We start from the raw sequence: 19,022 nt of genomic DNA on the forward strand, positions 1-19,022 counted from the left end.
CACACTTTCCGTTCTGCTGATACTGGATAACGTTGCCTACTTAAAACCTTTTGCAATTTACAGTAGTGTTTAGTTAGAGATTGTACGTGAATGTAGAGATCTGACTTCCATGGGGTGTTATCTCTCTTTTTGCCCTGAAGTGCCTATGCCTGTAAATCATTACTGAGGCATCAAGACCTGAAAACTGTGTTGTTTTCTGCATAGCTGTAACAGTAATCCCTGCACAGGCAACTTTTAATATAGTCAAAATGGAAAAGAATTAATCTTGGCATATGAGGGTGCCATAAATTTTTATAATCTTTTTAATATTTAGAACTGTGCAAGTCTTATGTAATTTATTTTGGGATCTTTTAAAAGCTAAAACAACTGCAATGTATTTTCTCCTAATTGTTGAACTTTCTAATAAAGTTAATGTTTGTGTATTAATTGTTCGTGCGTTTCTGCTGTAGTTTCTGTATTTGCATTGCTCCTCCGGCCTCTGCCGCATGGTCGTGTTGTTTTCACTTTGCACCTAGGTTGACCTTTTGCCTCTGACTGTTTTCCTGAGCCCATAGTAACAAGGTAACTCTTAAACACCGAGGGTGTGAAACTTCTCCTTTAGTAGGCATTCAGGATTGTCCCATCGGGAGGGAATGGTGTTCTTGACCAAAGCCTAGTGGAACTGAAAGAGGTGATGGGCTTTCACTTGCAGTCTTGGCTTGTGGTGTTTTATTCAAAAAAGAAATCCTGTCCAGTGGTTCTATAACTGAAAGCCGTGCCATTGCCTCAAAGGTATCTGGCTTTGTGCGGAGTACAGCAAGTTTCATTTATGCCTTTGCATCTGTTGTTGTGCTGTGCTTGTTGGTTACGACAGTCATGCTGACCAGTTACCAAACCAGTGAAATTCAGATAAAAGATTCAAAAGAAGTCACTGTAGTGACTGTTCATGCCTAAATACGTTATTGATGGATACTTCTCAGAAACCTTTTGTAGGAGGGATGCAGAATGGAAAACCAGGATTTGAACTCGCTAGGGCCACAGAGCAGTGTCTGTGCTGGGGTTTGATGGTGCTGCAGACGTGCAGAGGACTGGGTGAAACTGGTCTGCTGTCAGCTGGGGGGAGAACTGGAGTCTACTGAGTCCCAGAGACTGCCCAGTTTACTTACACTTACCTCGGTTATTGTTGCTGTTTATGAAGTTCTGGTGGAAGGAACTAGGATGTCTGCATTCCTTTCCAGATCCACTGAAAAAGCCTTTAGGGACTCCCAGGAAAAACAAGCCTTATGCTGCTTTATGAAGATAGAAGTCCCTGCTAACTGCTGTGAAGACGTGGGAATCCTGTAGTCATCCTTCTATCAAGCAGAGTCCTTGTCGTAGGACTAAAACAGCTATAACAGTATGAGACTCAAACAAACAATCTGTGTTTGATGAATATATTACCGAAATTTCACTTTTTTGTTCTTTCCTCTCTGCTCCACTGACATATGCTCTGGATTTCTTAGCAGAAACTTCAGTTTTAAATTTTAAACGCCGGAGGTAAGCCATGTGGCGTGAATGGAAAAGTTTTGATACGATTTCTTGGAGCAGACGAGTCTTGCATTCAGTCAAAAGCAATTAAGCGTTCACACTAGTTATATTAAATGATACTTTGGCTTCATCTGAAGTCAAAGTGCCCTTGACTCTTGCAAGCTTTTCAGCATCTGTTTATGGTAGGTTTGTCAGCTAACTAATTGCTTTCCCCACATGAACTTCTAAGGGGGGGGGGGGAAATTCTGTGGATATCATCAAGACCTGCAAAAGAGCGAAATATCCATGTTAGACTCTAGGTTGTTAGGGGAGGATTTTCAGGCACGGTTGGTGGTTTTGGTGTCATCAGTTCCTCTGACGTTTCCTTCTAACTTTTGCTGATGTGGTTCTTTGCCTGGCAGAGACAGCACTGGCACCATTTTCTGAACGTTTGCCCTATTTTCAGATGTGTGTAAGGCACATTGGCTCTTGCTTATAAGTGGCCTTTAACACTCACTCTCGCATCCTCCTAGCACTCTCAGTCCTCGCTGTGCTCAAAGGAACAGCCTTGAACAGCGAGTGTTGCTATGTTCTTATTAACCATACTCTGTTGAAGTCCACTGATTAAGTTGTACCCTGCCCCTCTTGCCCCTTCCCCTGTCTGGCTGTCCCAGTTACGCTCTCAGGTGTGACAAAAGGTATGTATTCATACATCTTTTCTGGTCTCCGGGAAAGTGTTCATGTTGTTCCCCTCACCAGAGCTGTGTATAAACAAAACTTCCCCTCTCAAGATCTTGCTCAGACTGTAACAGCTCCCTTCTATTTGGTAGGATTTTGCCAGCATGCCTCAAAGACACTTTGCACTGCGTACCGCACAAGCCCCTTTAGGGCTTCTATTTTTGATAGTGTGAACAGATGTGTCATAAAATCTTGATGCTCAAAATGGCCTGGGAAGAACCAGGAGGGACATCGTGGCTGTTGTGAAGGGCTGCCTTGCCTCCCTCGCTGTCAGCCAGATAGTATCACACCTGGAGCTCGCTCCTCTGCCCCTCCGCAGTCCGTCAGCTCTGCGGAGATGAGGGTCTGCTTCAGGAATGTAACGGAGCTTGAAAGTCTTTCCTCTAACACGAATTTAGAACTGAAATACTGTAAAAATCTGTCATTTGATTACAGTGCTGCTGTAAAAAAAAGGCTATGTTTAAATGGCCTCTAGTTATATGCATGGAAAATTAGAATAGCTTTTAATAAACAGGGGATTGGCCAGGAATGCCTGTAGTACAAGTTACAACGTTCTGCGCAAACATTACTTAGCATTGTCATTATCTAGCAATAATCCTTATTTGTATCTTACACAAATTGTGGCAGAACCTTCTATTTATCTAACCTGGAATTTTTTCCTGAACAGGCTCCCTATAATTTACACACAGAATCGGCAGTTTTCTTCCCTCTCTCAGCAGATATTTAATAGCCACGTATTGCATTTCTATGCTAGTAAACCTTCATTATTTTACAAAAGGCGCTAGAATGTTATGAAGAACTATCTTAAATAATTAAACAGAAACTATGAGTGACAAAACAAACGAACAAAGTGCAATTTGAGCTGTGTTGTTCTTTCCTTTTTATATTCACTTATTTGCTAATTTGCTGCTCTTACTGAACTGCAATGGGTCTTGCTGTGATTAGAGAGAATTTGCCGAGTTCCTTTGTAATTGTTTCTTTGCAATTAACTAAATAATAGAATGTTCTGTGTGTTGCTCTCTGGGGAAAGGAAAGGAGCGGGCAGGTGCTTTTGCAATAGGATTTCCACATCTTCCACCCATTTCCCTGTAACTTACCGAGTATAAAAAGACCAGTAGAATACAAGGGAGAGAGACAGAGAGTATTGCCTCAGGACTGGAAATGACAGCATTAACCTTTTCATATGATTTCTTTGAGTTTGCTTAAAGCTTTTTATGCTGGCCCTGGTTGTGGCTATTCTTTGTTTAAACCCAAAAAGTTCCTAGGAGGACTTCAGAGGAAAGCAATGAAGACCCACATGTGTGTTCCCTTCGGCAGCCACCTCCACTCAGGGGAAATCCTTTAAGCTGGGAGGAGAAGTCAACTGGGAAGATCCCTGGCAACGCGGCTTTGCTGGGAAGAGCAGAGGCAGGGGACTGAGCTGCCGTGGAGGGGGCAGCGAAATCTGGGGGAGGCTGGAGAGCAGCCCTGGCTTTGTTATTTCCTTTGACCTTCAGGAGAAAAGTACAGAGGAAGCCCTGGGAGGAGAGGAAGGGTAATCTTAATAGAGGCCCAGCCCAGCTCAGTGGGAAGGAGGCACGGCTCGATGTAAGGGCAGAGTTTATGGAGCAGCAGAGGCGAGCGGAGCGGAGGTGTTGCCTAACAGTAGCAGCTGAGTGCTCAGACACAGGTGTCTCGCTGACCTCCCTCTGACTGTCCATAATGTGGTCCCTAGTCTCAAGAGGGTAACTCATCCATCTGCTGGCATTTGGAGTTCAATCTTGCCTTTTTATTACATTTTTTTTTAAATGTGTATTGTTGGCTAAAACCTTTCAGAATGCATATTAGGTCTGACAGTCAGGGGCAGACTCCTCGCTTCACAGTATATTAAAAGTTGAATTATTTCATTTCATAGTGAATAAAAAGAGCCAGGGGTATGGGATTGCTGGTCTAAAAGGTGCTCTCATTGCAAGTATCACATCAGCAGTAGGGATGTCGAGCCAGAGAGAAGCTCGTGAAGAGTGAGAAATGGTACACTTCCTAGGAGTGCTTTTGCAGACTATCTGATGGTCTCAGAGGGACAGGGGACAGCCCTGGTTGCCTTATTTTGGAGGTTCAAACTAGTCTTTTTATCTCAGTTGTCTTTAATTCGGTACATTTCTCATTTGCCTATTTTGTCCAGTGATTTTTTAGCAAAGCCACTGTCAAAGCAAGTTAGCGAACACTAATACACCTCTTAGAGTTACTTTTCAGCAGGATTACCAGCAAACAAGCTGACATTTGCAGTTTGCTTTGGTTGATTGTAGAACTGCTTTCCGTGCAAGGGTGATTTACTGTTAGTTTTTATTCCTGGGATGTCACAGCAGTGGCTTGTTTGTTCATTTTGCTTTGGCAAAACAGAGAGTACCTACTTGTGTGTGAAGGAAAAAAGGCTGCTATAATCTAAACATGAGAGCCTTGATAACTGTCTTGGTGTCACGTAATCAACAATTACCTGAATAGGATCAAATGAGATATGGTAGACATCTAAGAAATGCAAACACTGCTTCCTGACATGGTACAACAGGCTGAAGTGCCCTACCACGGAAATTATGGCCAGTGCTCGATCCTGCGGTTTGCCTCTTATTCCTAGTTTGCTGAATTCATTTTACTCTTCATTTTCATATTTCCCCATATCATTATAAGTAATTGTGGGGGAGAAATTAAAACTGTTGATGCCTCTGTTTCCCTGTAATCCCACATCCTCATTCTACTGTAATTTAATCCAGTTGTCTCCGCAGCAAATGGCTGAGAGGCATGCACACCAGCGCTGCCGAGCCTGCTCCCTTTCCCGCTTACCCCCCGCACCCCGCACGGTGCCTCAAACTGCCGCGCTGGTGCTCCGGTGCTTACACCCCCATTTAATAGCATCCAGCTTTTTCTGTCATTTGTTCCAAAACGTTTTGTTGGGTTTGATTTACATCAGCGCTGTCAAACAAGATCTCAGTGCGGAGTGCTCGCTGCATCTGCTTCTACTCCATGTCCATCATTTTGCTGACAAAGGTACTTGGACTTGCAGCCTGGTGGGGTTTTTCTGTCTACCCAGAGGCTCGTGGCAGCAGTAACATCTGCAGGGCAGATTCCAGCCTTGAGTGTTTTAGTGCTGAATTGCATAAATTCTGTGGCGTAAGTGGCTTACACGGAGAGATCTCTTGCCCCCAGCGAGGTCTCTCCACTCCTTGTCTTCGGGTTGTTTGAACTGGAGGTGAAATACATTAGATCACTGGGCTTTAAAATAATTCCTTCCTCATCCTTGCTGGCACTGTGAAAAAAAAGAAAAGAGAAAAGAAGAAAAAAACCCTAGCTGTAGTTCAGCTGTCCTCCTGCAGAAAAATAAACTTTTCTTGGAGAAGGCTGGAGTTGAGGTCTTATATCTTGAACCCCTGTATATCTTGTGTTTGTGCACATGCTGCGCGGCTGTGAACTCTCTGACGTGTGTCTTAATGCTATTTGTGAATGATAAGATTTCTTTTTAGCTATGTTTATAATACTCATATGGCAAGCCTGTCCTAGTCAAAAGCTATTATAGCTGATGTTATATTTCAGAATATCAGTACAAATATGTTTATTTGGTCCTAGTGTGTTAAATAGCCCATTTTAGCATTTTTGCTCTCCTTATTTATAAAATGCATCAGTGAGGACAGCGTAAAATATAACGTCCTGGCTGCATTTGGGAAAAGCCATAAAATCATACTTGCATAAGAGATGTCTCTATAATATCTACTGACCTGCCACCATTTAGAAGAAAAAAGCAGTTGGTGTTACCCCCTTTTTTTTTTTTTCCAATGGGATACACAGCACTCCAATACTTCTGAGCTTTCATGGGCTGTAACAGTTTCTAATTCTAAACAGCGCTAATTAGATGAGGGTTTCTCAAGCCTGTAAGACCTGTGCGACATTTGTTTGAAAGCTGTTGGAAGCCTGGATGGTCCTTTTTCCCCTTCCAACTCCACGTTGCGTTGAGTGATATTTAAAACACATTGCTCCCAGCTTGTCGACTCAGCAGTGGGTGAGGTGTGCTGCTGCAGAGCGGGGATGGGGAGGCTTTGGTTCGCGTGATGGTGTGGGGAGAGCGAAGGCCCAGGAGATGGTCTGAACAGACCGGCCAAGTTTAGGAACTCCTGCATTAATGCTGGACCACGCTACCTAGAGCAAGAATGAAATGATTTGATTTATTCATTTTAAAAGAAAACAGCAAATATTTGCGTACATTTCAGTTGTAATAGGAGCAGCGCAATCTCTGTAATGAAGTGAATGAGTTTGGGATTGCTGCTGCTTACTGTTATCTCTTCTATTTTACCATGCTATCCTAACATTTTCCAGAGTATTCATGTACTTACTTGTTTCTGACACGTCCCCTGAGAGGGTATGCTCTTATTTTTTACCTTTAAGACTAAAAATAGTTTGGTTATGTTCTGTTTAGCAAGAAATGAAAAGCCTTTCCCATCAGCTCACAGTATAATCCTTGGGAAAGTTGTGTCTGAGTGGTTCTGTGGGGAGCGCAACGCAGGATCTGTTACGTTCTGCACAGCTCTTGTGTCACGCAGCGGTGCCGTCACTGCTTAAATACTTCGGTGTTTAATTCGCGGCTCTGATTTACGTAGCCATCAGAACAAGCTGACAATTCCAAGTCCGTTGAAGTTAATGAAGCGATGTCGTTGGCTTTGGGTCAGGGTCTGGAAGAAGCCAAACCTTTACAGGCCGAGAGAATGGTGGAAGCTAAACCAAAGCACTTGATGTCTCCACGAAACAGGCGAAGGTTGGGCACGCTTGAAAATCACACGAGGGGCCCGTCTGCATCGTTAGACACCGCGGTACTTCTAGAAATTTCCCCCTGGCTTTTGGAAAAGCCAAGGCAGGCCGGGGAAGCGAAGAGGGAGCCAGCGCCATGGGACGAAGCGTGTCGCACGGAGCGCCTCAGCTCGAGCCAACGCGTTGGCGCCCGCGGCCGGGGAACGGCGCTTTGCGCGGCGGCACCGAGGGCAGCGAGGCGCCAAGCGGTTGGGCCGGTTTTGGGGTTACTCCGGAGGGAAAGGTGCTGGTGTGAGGGAAGGGGACGTCGTTTGACGCCGGGTGCGGGGCGCCCACCCTCCGCAGCATGCGGCCCGGCGCCATGTTACAGCACGAGTCGCGCCGGCGGCGCAGCACGGCGGGGGACCCCGGGGGGCTGGGGCGGCACGAAGGGACCCCGGGGGGCTGGGGCGGCACGATGGGACCCCGGGGCGGCACGAAGGGACCCCGGGGGGCTGGGGCGGCACGAAGGGACCCCGGGGGGCTGGGGCGGCACGAAGGGGCCCCGGGGCGGCACGAAGGGACCCTGGGGGGCTGGGGCGGCACGAAGGGACCCCGGGGGGCTGGGGCCGCACGAAGGGGCCCCGGGGCGGCACGAAGGGACCCCGGGGGGCTGGGGCGGCACGAAGGGGCCCCGGGGGGCTGGGGCGGCACGAAGGGGCCCCGGGGCGGCACGATGGGACCCCGGGGGGCTGGGGTGGCACGAAGGGGCCCTGGGGCGGCACGAAGGGACCCTGGGGGGCTGGGGCGGCAGGAAGGGGCCCCGGGGGGCTGGGGCGGCACGAAGGGACCCCGGGGGGCTGGGGCCGCACGAAGGGGCCCCGGGGGGCTGGGGCGGCACGAAGGGGCCCCGGGGGGCTGGGGCGGCACGATGGGACCCCGGGGGGCTGGGGCGGCACGAAGGGACCCTGGGGGGCTGGGGCGGCACGAAGGGGCCCCGGGGCGGCACGAAGGGACCCTGGGGGGCTGGGGCGGCACGAAGGGACCCCGGGGGGCTGGGGCGGCACGAAGGGGCCCCGGGGCGGCACGAAGGGACCCCGGGGGGCTGGGGCGGCACGAAGGGGCCCCGGGGGGCTGGGGCGGCACGATGGGACCCCGGGGCGGCACGAAGGGACCCCGGGGGGCTGGGGCGGCAGGAAGGGGCCCCGGGGGGCTGGGGTGGCACGAAGGGGCCCCGGGGGGCTGGGGTGGCACGAAGGGGCCCCGGGGCGGCACGAAGGGGCCCCGGGGGGCTGGGGCGGCACGAAGGGGCCCCGGGGAGACCCGGCAGCAGCCGCCGTCCCGCTGCGGGGGCAGCCCTGAGGGGCCGGGGCAGCCCTGAGGGGCCGGGGCGGGCGGGGCGGGGCGGGGCGCCCGGCGCCAATGGGAGCGGGCGGGCGGCGCCGGGCGCGGAGGCGGTGGAGCCTCTCGGCGAACAAAGAGGGAGCGAGCGGCGCGGCGGGAGGGAGGAGCGGGGGGTGCCGGCCATGCGGGGCGGCCTGCCGCGGCGCGGCTGAAGAGCGAGGGGAGGCGGGAGGGAGGCGCAGGAGCAGCGCTCCATGGCCGGCGGGTCGGGGTGAGGCGAGGCGAGGCGCGGCGCGGCGCGGCGGGCATGGCGGGCGTCAGCTACTCGCCGCCCTGGTGGGTGAGCCTGCTGCACCGCCTGCCGCACCTCAGCCTGCGCTGGGAGCTCACCGCCGCCGACTTCCGACCGCACGACGCCGAGTACCAGCAGGTGGGTGCCCGCGCGGGGCCGGTGTGCGTGCCTGGGGGGGCTGCGTCCCGCGTGGGGGTGGCTGTACCCCCGGGGGCTGTGCGGGGCGCCTGGGGGGGCGTGGAGGAGGGGGGGCCCGGTCCCGACTGCGGCTCCGCGGGTGGGTGTCTGCGGGTGCCCTGTCTCCCCTGCTCCGGGTGGCGTCCGCCCGGCGGGGGGGCGGGGGGAGCTGCCGCCCCGCGGGGTCGCGGCGGGCCGGGATGCGGTGGTCTCGGCGGGCTGGGCCGGGGGCGGGAGGCCGTCACCCCGCGGTGCGGGGGGAGCAGGAGCCCCGAGCCGCTTCCAGCTTGCGGGAAGCCCAAGTTCTTCCCGGGAGAAGGCGACGCGATCCCCTGGAAGAGGAGGCGGCCCTGGCCGAGTGCCCTCGCCGGGTGCCCGGCCGCCGCAAGCCGCGCTCTGCGGGCGCAGGCACCGGCCCGGCGCCCGTGGCCGGATCACGACGCTCGCCGGCGGGACCCGCGCTGCCCGGTGCCGGCCGCTCCGCATCCATCCCGCCGGGACCTGCGGGCAGGCCGGCAGCGCCTCTCCAGCACCGACCGCCTGCCTGCTGGAAAACAGATGACTTAATGCTTGTGAGAGCGGGGAGAGCATCAAGTGCACGGGAAGATGCTCGCCGAATACTTGGGTGCCGCTTCTTTTTTTTTTAATGCTGCTTAGCCTGTATCCCGTGCTTGGTTGGCTAGGCATGTAATTAAAATGATTGTGGGGTGAATCTGTGTGCTCTAACATCTGTGTTCTCTGCTGTCATCTTGGAACAGAGCTGCAGTGACTCTGCTGCCTCGTTTTGCCACGGTCTCTGGTTTTGAAAACACCATTTTGCTTTTCTGAACATACTTGCGGCGTCCTATATACGCAGCCTCCTAGCATGCACACAGGCAGAAAGGCGAGGGCATCTAAAAGGTTCTCGTTTATCTTAGAAGTAAAAGGTATTAGAAATGCTCTAGGAAGTAGTATGTTTGGGCTTTTTGTTTTAAACAGATGGACGGATCTGTGGGCTTCAGCTAGAGCAAAATGTGAGAGATGTATTTAAAAAGCAATGAGTAGATACAAAGAAATATCTTTAAACCAGTAAACAAAACAGACTTTTCACCTAACTTTTGTATTTGGGGGCTTCAGTTTGTTAATTTGTTCTAGTTCCCTTGGCTTAGCAGAGTTCAAGATGGCCACACGCAGATGTTATGCTGCACAGCAGCTTAACTGTATTTCCATGACCTCAGAGGGTAGCTGCCTTTGAAACAAGGGATATGAGATGCTGAAGATCGGAAGTTAAGAGTTCATGGAAAGATGTTCTTGGGAGTGTGTTATCATGAAACAAGCACTCGTTGACCTTTGAATAGGCAGCAGATGTACTGTTTTTCACTTAAATTGTTTAAGAGCATTTCTTACAACAATCTGGGGTTGTGTTCATTTGTCAGATAATTTTTCTACAGTAATCATATTCTGACTTAAAGCCTTCTGCTGTTCTCCCATGTAGCTGCCTCCCCTCTCTTGATGATATTAAGGACTTCTTGCACAGCAGTAGATGGCCTTTTAAGTCTTAACTTCAGCTCGCAAGAAAACATCTTATCAAATCCAAACCCGAATGTCTGGATTACTGAAGCATCTGTCGTTGAGAGAATGATTTGAGTAGCAGCAGCTCTGCTGGTTTCGGCGCCGGTGCGGGGTAGCAAGCGGGCTCCTGTAACGCAGCCCGTGCTGTCGGTCTCGCCGGTTATGTAACGGAGCTGCTGTGGCTCTGCAAGTTGACTCTGGAGTTCGTAGCCACGTCGATTAATTCTAATGCAGTGAAACAGGGAAACTTAATCCAGGAGCGGGGATGGTAATGCTAAGTGCTCTCTCATGCTTTAAATTGCTCTGAAGGCCTTTTGGTTTGAATTCCAGCTCTTTTTATTAGCTTTGTTATGAATTTGCATCTCTTGCTCCGTTTGCAGCCTGTGCTGGCATAGTCTCCCCTTTTCTTTAGCAACCTTTCGTATTTAGTGGGCAAGATCGTATATGTCCTGAAAATAAGAAAGTCTGGGTTTTCATTTAAATTTTGCATATTTTTCTTTTCTTTGTAGGTCTCATTGGCATAAATTGTGTGTATTTTTGTTTTCTGTTCAATCAGTGGTTGATACCCTGATTCTTAAGTATAAACTGTTAAACTGCATGCTGCATTTGAGTTCTCCAGGGGCTGAAGAGAGGTCAGTGAGGTATGCTAGTTGGGAGTTTATGGGGATGGGAAAGGGCAGAGTGTCCCTAGCTGTAGTAAGGAAGGATTACCTTTACTAAACTGAAAATACCTTTAAGTTTCCATGACTTCATGTCATCGGGTAGCTAGACTGTTGTCATAAATAGGCATACAGCAGGGCTCAGTGTCCATTCTCATTCTGACTTGTTATGAGGAATGAAGCAACGTATCCTTTCTGATTCTTCAAAGATTTCCCAACCCATGACCAAGGGAAAACATTGCTTTCCTTATAAAACTGTTTTCTTTAGTAACCTCTTAGTAAAGGCCTGCCTTTTTTTGTACTCATGTTTTGATGATAGGCTTTGAAGATGTGCATCAACTGAACATCCCACTTCAACCAGAAGTGAAATGCAGTGGCTTGATTTGAATGTTGCTGTCATGTCACTTGTTGCAGTGCCACGTGCTCCTGCAGGTGAGGAGGCTGCTGATTTAACAGGCTTTCCACCTCTGCCTAGCAAGGATTACTGTAATGCACAAGCCACTATTCCACTGAAGCAGCAGGCAAGCTATTGTCCCCTGCAACCTCTCTGAAGCGCGTGTAGCTCGTAGATAAGCACATACTGACAGTCTTTGAAGTCTAGGTCTTTGTTGTGTATTCTGGGACCCTGGATGATGGGGAATATCTAGAAGGGCGTAGATCTAATGGCTAGTTAGGCTGTTCTGTCCCCCATCCATCAGAGCAGGAGGGACACCCACTGTGCACCGGCCTGTCTCAAAGGCGGCTGCGTCCATTGTGTACCAACCTACAGGGGCTTCCTCCTTTTGTCTGAAACCATGAGAAATGCTTCTGGCAATGTTGTTGCCAAGGGCTGAGATCAATGCAGCTGCAGGTTTTGGCTGCCTACCTTCTTCACCTGAGTTGGTCTCTAAAACTCTCTCCTGGTATTACTTCTTATCTTCTCCCACAGTGTATCTTGCTGCATCAGGTTAGAACAGTGTGTGTGAGTGTGGAGGAGCAGAACAGATCCTTCCCCTCTGGACTAAATTGTTTAAAAATGTATGCGTATACATATGTCCTTCAGATGCTTCACTTCCGTCATGACAAGCTGTGGACAGCAGTACAACTAGTTGTTTCCTTTTTCTGGGGGAATGGAGGTGAGCTTCAATGTAGAATGAGCTGGGGTTGTGATCCTTCTTCTCCAGGGGGTTTGGCATGCTGGTGAGTCCTGTCAGAGCTGCCTTCATGTGCGGCTTGCAGGTCATCCCTATAGAGGATCTTACCAGACCAGTTCTGATCCTCCCATGAATCATTGGGGTTGAAGATATCTTGATATGAACAGTTTTGTTCTGGCTGTATTCTCATCTGAGTCATACTGCAGTGCTCTGCAAAGCCTTTTCATTGTGTAGTGAGTCACAAACTCTGGAGTGAAGCGAATGTAAAAATGGAGCAAAGCTCGTGTTCCTTCTGACAGCATCATGCTAATAGCAGTGCTGGTCTCCATGCCTTTTGCTGCTGAACAAATGATGATGATCTGACCAGTGCTGTCCACTTACTTTCCAATTCAGTTAATCAGACCAGTAACATGATCCTGAGACTGCTGCTGTCACTAGTTTAATCTATTTAGTAATGTAAGTAATTCTACTTGTGACTTGCTTAGTTACATGGCATTGAACTCACTTTATTTCTCAGGGTAGAGTTGGTTAAGAGCCTTGAGGTAGTGTGGAGGTTACGTGCTGGAAGGAAGTAGAAAAGCTCAATGGCTTTTTAATACAGCACAACAGGTAATGGGATATCTGCTTGAGACAGGGTGTCTTTGGTACCAACAGAGAAGGAGCCTACAACTCTTTATTGGAGCTCTTAAGTCTCACTGTGTGCCGAGAAGCATACTATAAACAGTGAAGAAGAAAAGAGGCTGTAAAAGCTAAGCTACAGAGCACCTTGACTTGAATTTCTGCTTTTTCTTAATTGCTGGAAAATGGCAATGTTGACCTGAATCTGTGTAAACACACTGGTTATGCGTGAATCAGGCTAGAATAAAGAAAAATTCTCCAGCATCTTTGAAACTCTTTCCTTGCACCACTCTTGTGTTTTTTCTGCCAGAGTCAGAACTGCACATACACGGATAGTAGGTGTAATGGCAACTGTATGTGCTTTGGAAAAAGACTGGATGATTGATTCACACCAATTAAGATGCAGAACCATGCTAAAGGAATCATTGATAAGAACAGGGGTATGCTCTAGTCCTTGGTTTTGACATTGCCTCTTTAGTGTTCTCACCCAGGAGCTTCCTATCATACATTTCAGTGCTTTTGTGTTGTAACATTCTTTTTCTACTACTGTACATGTATTGAGAGGGTATCCAGCAATGAAAGGTGCTGTGTAAGCCCAATGATGCTTCCCTTTTTTTGCCTCGCAGACCATAATCCAAGGCCTGTGTGTTTGAACCTGTAGGCAAAGGTTCAGCAAGGAATTAATTCTGTCAGGTACGTTCTGGCTCTGTGAGGCTGTTTCCCTACACATAACAGCTAATGTCGTCTTTGGAAGTATTTCTTGGCTGGAGAAACATGATGGAGCCTAAACTGCCAAAAAACTTGGATTAGAGAGATTGTTTTAGAACTTCCTCTACTGTACTGGCGTCTTATTTCAATTCTGAAACCCAGAGTCTTTCTGTAAATTGGAAACATGTGTATTAGTCAAGTTGGATGACGTGTTTTTGTCTAGTTGGCTCAAAGTCAGAGGGTAACGTGACTTTCTTAAAGGGGTTAGACTGAAGGTTTCTTTCAAGAATAGATGGACCACTTCCAAGGTCTGATCAGCTATCCTGCTGTAGCACTAGTTTGCTACAGAAAGGTTAGGTGACCCTGGTTAGTAGAATCCAATGTTTTCTAATTAAATTGAAGTTGCTTTTAGGTTTTTAAGAACTGATGGTAAATCCCCTCTTCCCTTTACTCATCAGTCTCAGTTGCATGAGTAACCATGCAGTAATACCTATTATCAGCAAATTGGTGCTGTAGTCTGACTCCTCTGTTCTGTGTTTGATCTGGGAGAGCCTTTACTAGGGTACTGCAGAATAATGAATAACTGAAAATGTAGAATCAACACTATTTTGGTGACTGATTTTTACCAAAGGTAGATACACAATGCTTTCTGTTGACCATACATCCAGTCATGCAGCAGCATATGGTATACAGACAGGAAACAAAGTCAACCTTTGCCAGCTTTCTGTCTGCAGCCTTACTTTTTTGCTGACCCATGCTGTGCTGCTGCATTTTCAGATGATCTCCTGAGAACTGATGGTTTCTGGAAACCCTGACTGTAGGTTACCTTACTCGAGTCAAAAAAAGTAACTGTTCTGAATGTATGGTTTTAGCAGACCAAAGTACACACAGAGGGGTAAAAGGTGACTCTGAGAAATGTGAAACATGTTGTGGGGGGAGGAGGGAAGGAGATGCAAGTGAGTGTGCAAAGATGTAAACCATGCTTGCTTTAGCTGGGTAGAATCTTAAAAGTATTAATCCTGCACAGAGAAGATGCTTTTGCCAGGCCTGGTGAGCTTCCCAGTCTTAGGAGACCTCTGTGCAGTGTGTGGTGCTCTGAAGGTATCACGCTGGTCTTAGCTGGAAGAGTAGAACCAGAGTTAAAAGCATTAGTCTGGTCAGGTGGTGGCCAGCCACTGGCACCTAGGCACTTCTGCACCAAGACATTTGTCCTCTTGAAAATCCTCTATTTTTTTTCTACGTGAGTGTAACGGCTTATGTCTCCTGGTCAGGATTTAAGTACTTACAAAGTAAATCTTGTGTAATGCATCCACTTCCTCTGAGCACTGCCTATATATTGCACTTACCTGTATGCACACAAGAGTTTATCGGTTTGGAGGAGCTGACATTCAAGAATCTTTATTTTGCATTTGCTTTGGAAAAAGGGAGTCTAAACAGGAACTGAAAATGCAGATGAGGGTCTCTAACCTTCAGTTTGCCACCAAAATGATACAGCTACTTAGGAGGCTTATCTTGGTGTCCAGCTGCAAAGCCTGATCACTAGCATTCTGGAGAAAGGACTAATCAAAATCAGTGCAGTCTTACCATCTCTTTCCTTTTTTCCTTTTTTTTGTTTTGTTTTCTTCCCCTCGATTCTTAATGCCTTTTTGAGCAGAAGAAAATCCATGCTCTTCAGGTTAACAAAAAGCCTTTGTTTAAATGTTGATCCAATAAAATAAGCAGTGATTCAAGCAGATGTTGGTGTGGATTTTTAGTGCTGCTTATTTTTCATTATTAGGGAAAGTGAGAAATTCTCACCCAGAAGATCATACCCCATTAGGCATGACTCCAGAGATTAAGGGTGGGAAGTCAGGTGCTTTCCTCTGACTTAATCCCAAGGTTTTGAATGTGGATTAAGGATCTGTGTCACAAGTCGTCTTGATCTCTTACTTGTATTTTGGGATTAGATTTATTTTTTGAACCTGTAAACAAAAATCTGTCTATTGAGAATGAAATAGACAAAAGTTATGGGCCTTTGTCGCATCAGGTTTCTTGACATATGTGTCTTCAGAACAGACTGTTGGAGGGACAAGCACCCTCCAATCCATCAGCATCTTCCCCCCCCTTTTTTCTTTTCTTTTTCTTCTTTTCTCCTCTTCTTCCAGGACAAGGCGAATTTTACACCTCTCTTCTCCCCCACCTCTTCCCCACACCAGCATACTTAACTGATGGAAAGGGTGAAGTCCAGAATCAATGGTTCATGCTATTTGTGTTGGTGTGGTAAGACTGTGTGACTCCTTTCTGGGGATGCTTCTGTACCTGTAAGGATCAGTATGCTGAAGACTAAGCAGCGGTAGTTAATGCTTCCCCTGAAGTCATTCTTTTATGTTCTTTGATGTCAAGTGAATACGCTTGGGTGGCTGCAAGCAAGCACTGAGTAAGATGGTGCTCACTCTTAATTTTCTTGAGATGGAGGGAAGTCAGCATCTCATTTGCCACTAACTTCTTGATGACTGTCAATTCTTCTCTTGTTCCTGTTTTATCTTTTAGTAGTAAACTTTCCACCAGTTATGTTGAGATTTCCCATTCCACTTGAGTGGGTAGGAGAACTTGGCTTGTTTTCAGCTGAATGTAATTCCTATAGCTGGGGGAAGGGATGTGATGTCTGGGAATTTATTTGCTCTAAGATTCAGACGAGACTCAAGTAACTTTTGGAATATATCAGGATTACCTTCTGTACTGAACTTTAATTCTCACCTTTAAGAAAAGGATAAGATTCAATACTCAGGGACATACTAATATATGTTGGAGACTTGTCTCTAATAATAATAATAAAAACAAACTGCAGTAACCCGGTTCCCCTCTCAACATGGCTGTCTGGGTATGTCATCCTACCAGTTCTTTGTTTTAGCTGACGATGATGATTAACAAGGCAGGTGAGCTAAAATCAAGGAGGATCAAGTTCATGCAAGATTTTTAGTCCTGGGGATGCACTTGGATGACAGTCTAAGAAAAGAAAAAAGCCATCACTGTTAGAAATCTTCCCCTTTCCTCCACTTCAAGGAGTGGCTGAGACTCTTAGTTGTAGTGCAGTGTTGAAAAACTAGGAATTGGTTATGTTTATCCCCAAACCAGAAATAACTTTTGCTGCATGGTGAAAGGGTCCACAGGTTTCTAGTGGATATAGTCACTGTAGGGCAGTGCCATGCTGATGCTAGGGGTTTTTTTTTTTTTTTTGTGTTATGTTAGATGAACTAGGAAAGAGCGAAACACAGCACACTTTCATGCTGCAAAGGCTTTAATTTCAATCTTTTTTTTTAAGGTTTCTGGGTAATGAACCAGTTGTAATTTTTGAGTCTGATCGTAGAATTGTGAGCTTTAGGGTTTGGTAAGCCACAAATGTGCATGTTCTTGCAAAGTAGTCATTTGTGTGCTTAAGCCTGTAAGGCTATTTTTCAAAGAAAAAAAAAGTAGGTTAGTGTGCAATACATGGACACAGCAGTTGGTGTAACTCGGTCATGATACTTGCACCGATTCCCTTCTCTAAGCACTTGGATATGAGGGTAACATTTATAATAATGTGTGCTTTCGCATGGCTATCAGGTTGCTTGCTTCAGCAGATGTAATGTGTGCCAGATTTCTTTGAAGTTATTATTTTAACAAATGAGCATTTTTTGGTCAATAGTAAGAGCAGCATTGAAACCAGCCAGAGGAAAGAGCTGACGCTCCCATTCGCCCTCACTTAAACTGGAGCTGCACCCTCAGATTGTGATTTCCTCGGTCAGTGCTAAATGCTTTTTCTGGCTGATACATCTCAGAATGATGCCACACGTGCATATGCATGAAAGTCCTTTGTAGTGTGAAATTAGGGATGAACGATACTGCTAAGCAGTCCTAACAATGCCGGACTTATTCCTGGACAAGGGGAAACGGGAATGCGGGGAATGGATGTTTCACAAATGTATAACACATTCAGCCGCGTTGTTATGCCAGTGTTGGTGTCTGTGCACGGACACTCTTTTCAGTCTGTAAAATGCCGCTGTTCACGCAGAGAATTTAAACAAGCCTTCTATTCAACACTGAAATTCAAAATAACGCCAAAACCCAACTGGAGGCACTTCAGTTGCATAATAGCGACTGTTACAAGGAGGACTCGCAGTAGATGATGTAATGCTCCTTAAGATAAGGCCCAGCCTGGGGGGGAGAGAGGGAAGAGGGTGTCAGTGAAGGAACCATCAAGAGTATTGGTAATGGTATAAAGCTATCCATAGGGTGTTAATTAGCAAACCTGAATAATCCCAAAGTTGACTGGGTTACAACTGTACACGTGGAAAAAATGACCCATTGCTTGGTGCTGCTGTTTTTTTTTCTGATGATTCTAATTGCTTTAGTATTGAATAGTAGATTTCTGAATAACATGGTGGGCAGAGTATGACCTCGCCGTACCTTGCGCTCTTTTCTTGGGGTAAGCTTTCTTGCAGCTTAAGTGTGCTGAAGTTCCTGTAGCTGATATCAGCTTGTAATGTTGATACTTGCTATAGTAGCTAAGACTTCTTCAGTCTACCAGAGATGTTTTCTGTTGCATTGCTGAAATTGTAATGCTTTGCATCTGGGCTGTGCCTGTAGCCTTGCTATTTAAGTGCTAGTAGTAATGGATGATGTTACTGTTCTGAGCCCTCTGGCAGTTTGTTACTTTCCTTCCTTCCTAAACTTACATTTAGCATATACTTATTTTCTTCAGCTTGGGCATAGTCCTTCTTTATGTCGCTTCCTCGCTGCAGGTGCCTCTGTAGTCTCTTCTCGGACTGGCATGGTCAGAGGGGTGGCGTACGATTGCTGCCTCGCATACGGCCCCCTGCCCCCTTCCTCCCTTGTTTTACAGTATTCACTCCAGGAAATGCTGAGAAAGTCGAGAGTAATGGAATTCATGAAATTCAAGCTGTGCTTCAATGAAAACGTGTTTTCAATTTCTGCCTCCTTGGGAGCCTGAGACTGAACTGTAATTGTTGGCGCTGGGTGGGGGCTGGGGCTGTGGATGAATGAAAGCGGTGGAGTCAGCGCTCTGTGGAGCCTCTCGCCCGGCTTTCGGCATTCAAAGGCTGGTGTGTGCTTTGTGGCAGCTTCAGGAAGCGTTTTTGTATTTGGCTGTCCAAAAGGCCCAGGCATTTTCCTGCTGGGTTTGATCTGGCTGTCGGGGTCTGAATGACAGCGATATGTTGGAGAAGAACGTGGTGGGGAAAGCATCAGCTGGGGGTGGTTTATTCCCCGACTCTGCTCTTGGTCCTGCTCATGCTGTCCTTTGAGTGTCCTGCTGCCGATTAAGGGTGAGAATTATAATGGTGACTCAAAAGCCTTTGGTGAAACTCATTAATTCATTCTTCCTTTAATTAGACACCCAGCCATGGGCTTATAATTATCAGAGCCTAGGAACGTTTGCAGCTGTAATAAGCTGTGCTGCATTAATTGCAGAAATCATGGATTCTTGGCAAATGCAGATGTGGTGAGCTCTTAGTTGGTTTGGTTTTTGGTGAGGAACATGGAAGGTCATAGAAATGAAGGAAGTAGCTGAGAGTGTGTAGTGGCTGACCT

General features: G+C 47.5%; 1 protein-coding gene across 1 annotated transcript in view; it reads left to right on the forward strand.

Annotated features, from left to right (window-relative positions):
• Positions 1-8,623: 8,623 nt before the first annotated feature.
• The window catches only part of TTYH3 (tweety family member 3), a 73,431-nt gene continuing 63,032 nt past the window's right edge, over positions 8,624-19,022 (forward strand). Inside the window, exon 1 of the mRNA XM_075718782.1 lies at positions 8,624-8,746. Within this exon, the coding sequence (XP_075574897.1) occupies positions 8,624-8,746 (123 nt within the window). The remainder of the gene's footprint in view (positions 8,747-19,022) is intronic.

Source organism: Pelecanus crispus, chromosome 11 (genome assembly GCF_030463565.1).
Source record: "Pelecanus crispus isolate bPelCri1 chromosome 11, bPelCri1.pri, whole genome shotgun sequence".
In the NCBI taxonomy this organism is placed as follows: domain Eukaryota; kingdom Metazoa; phylum Chordata; class Aves; order Pelecaniformes; family Pelecanidae; genus Pelecanus; species Pelecanus crispus.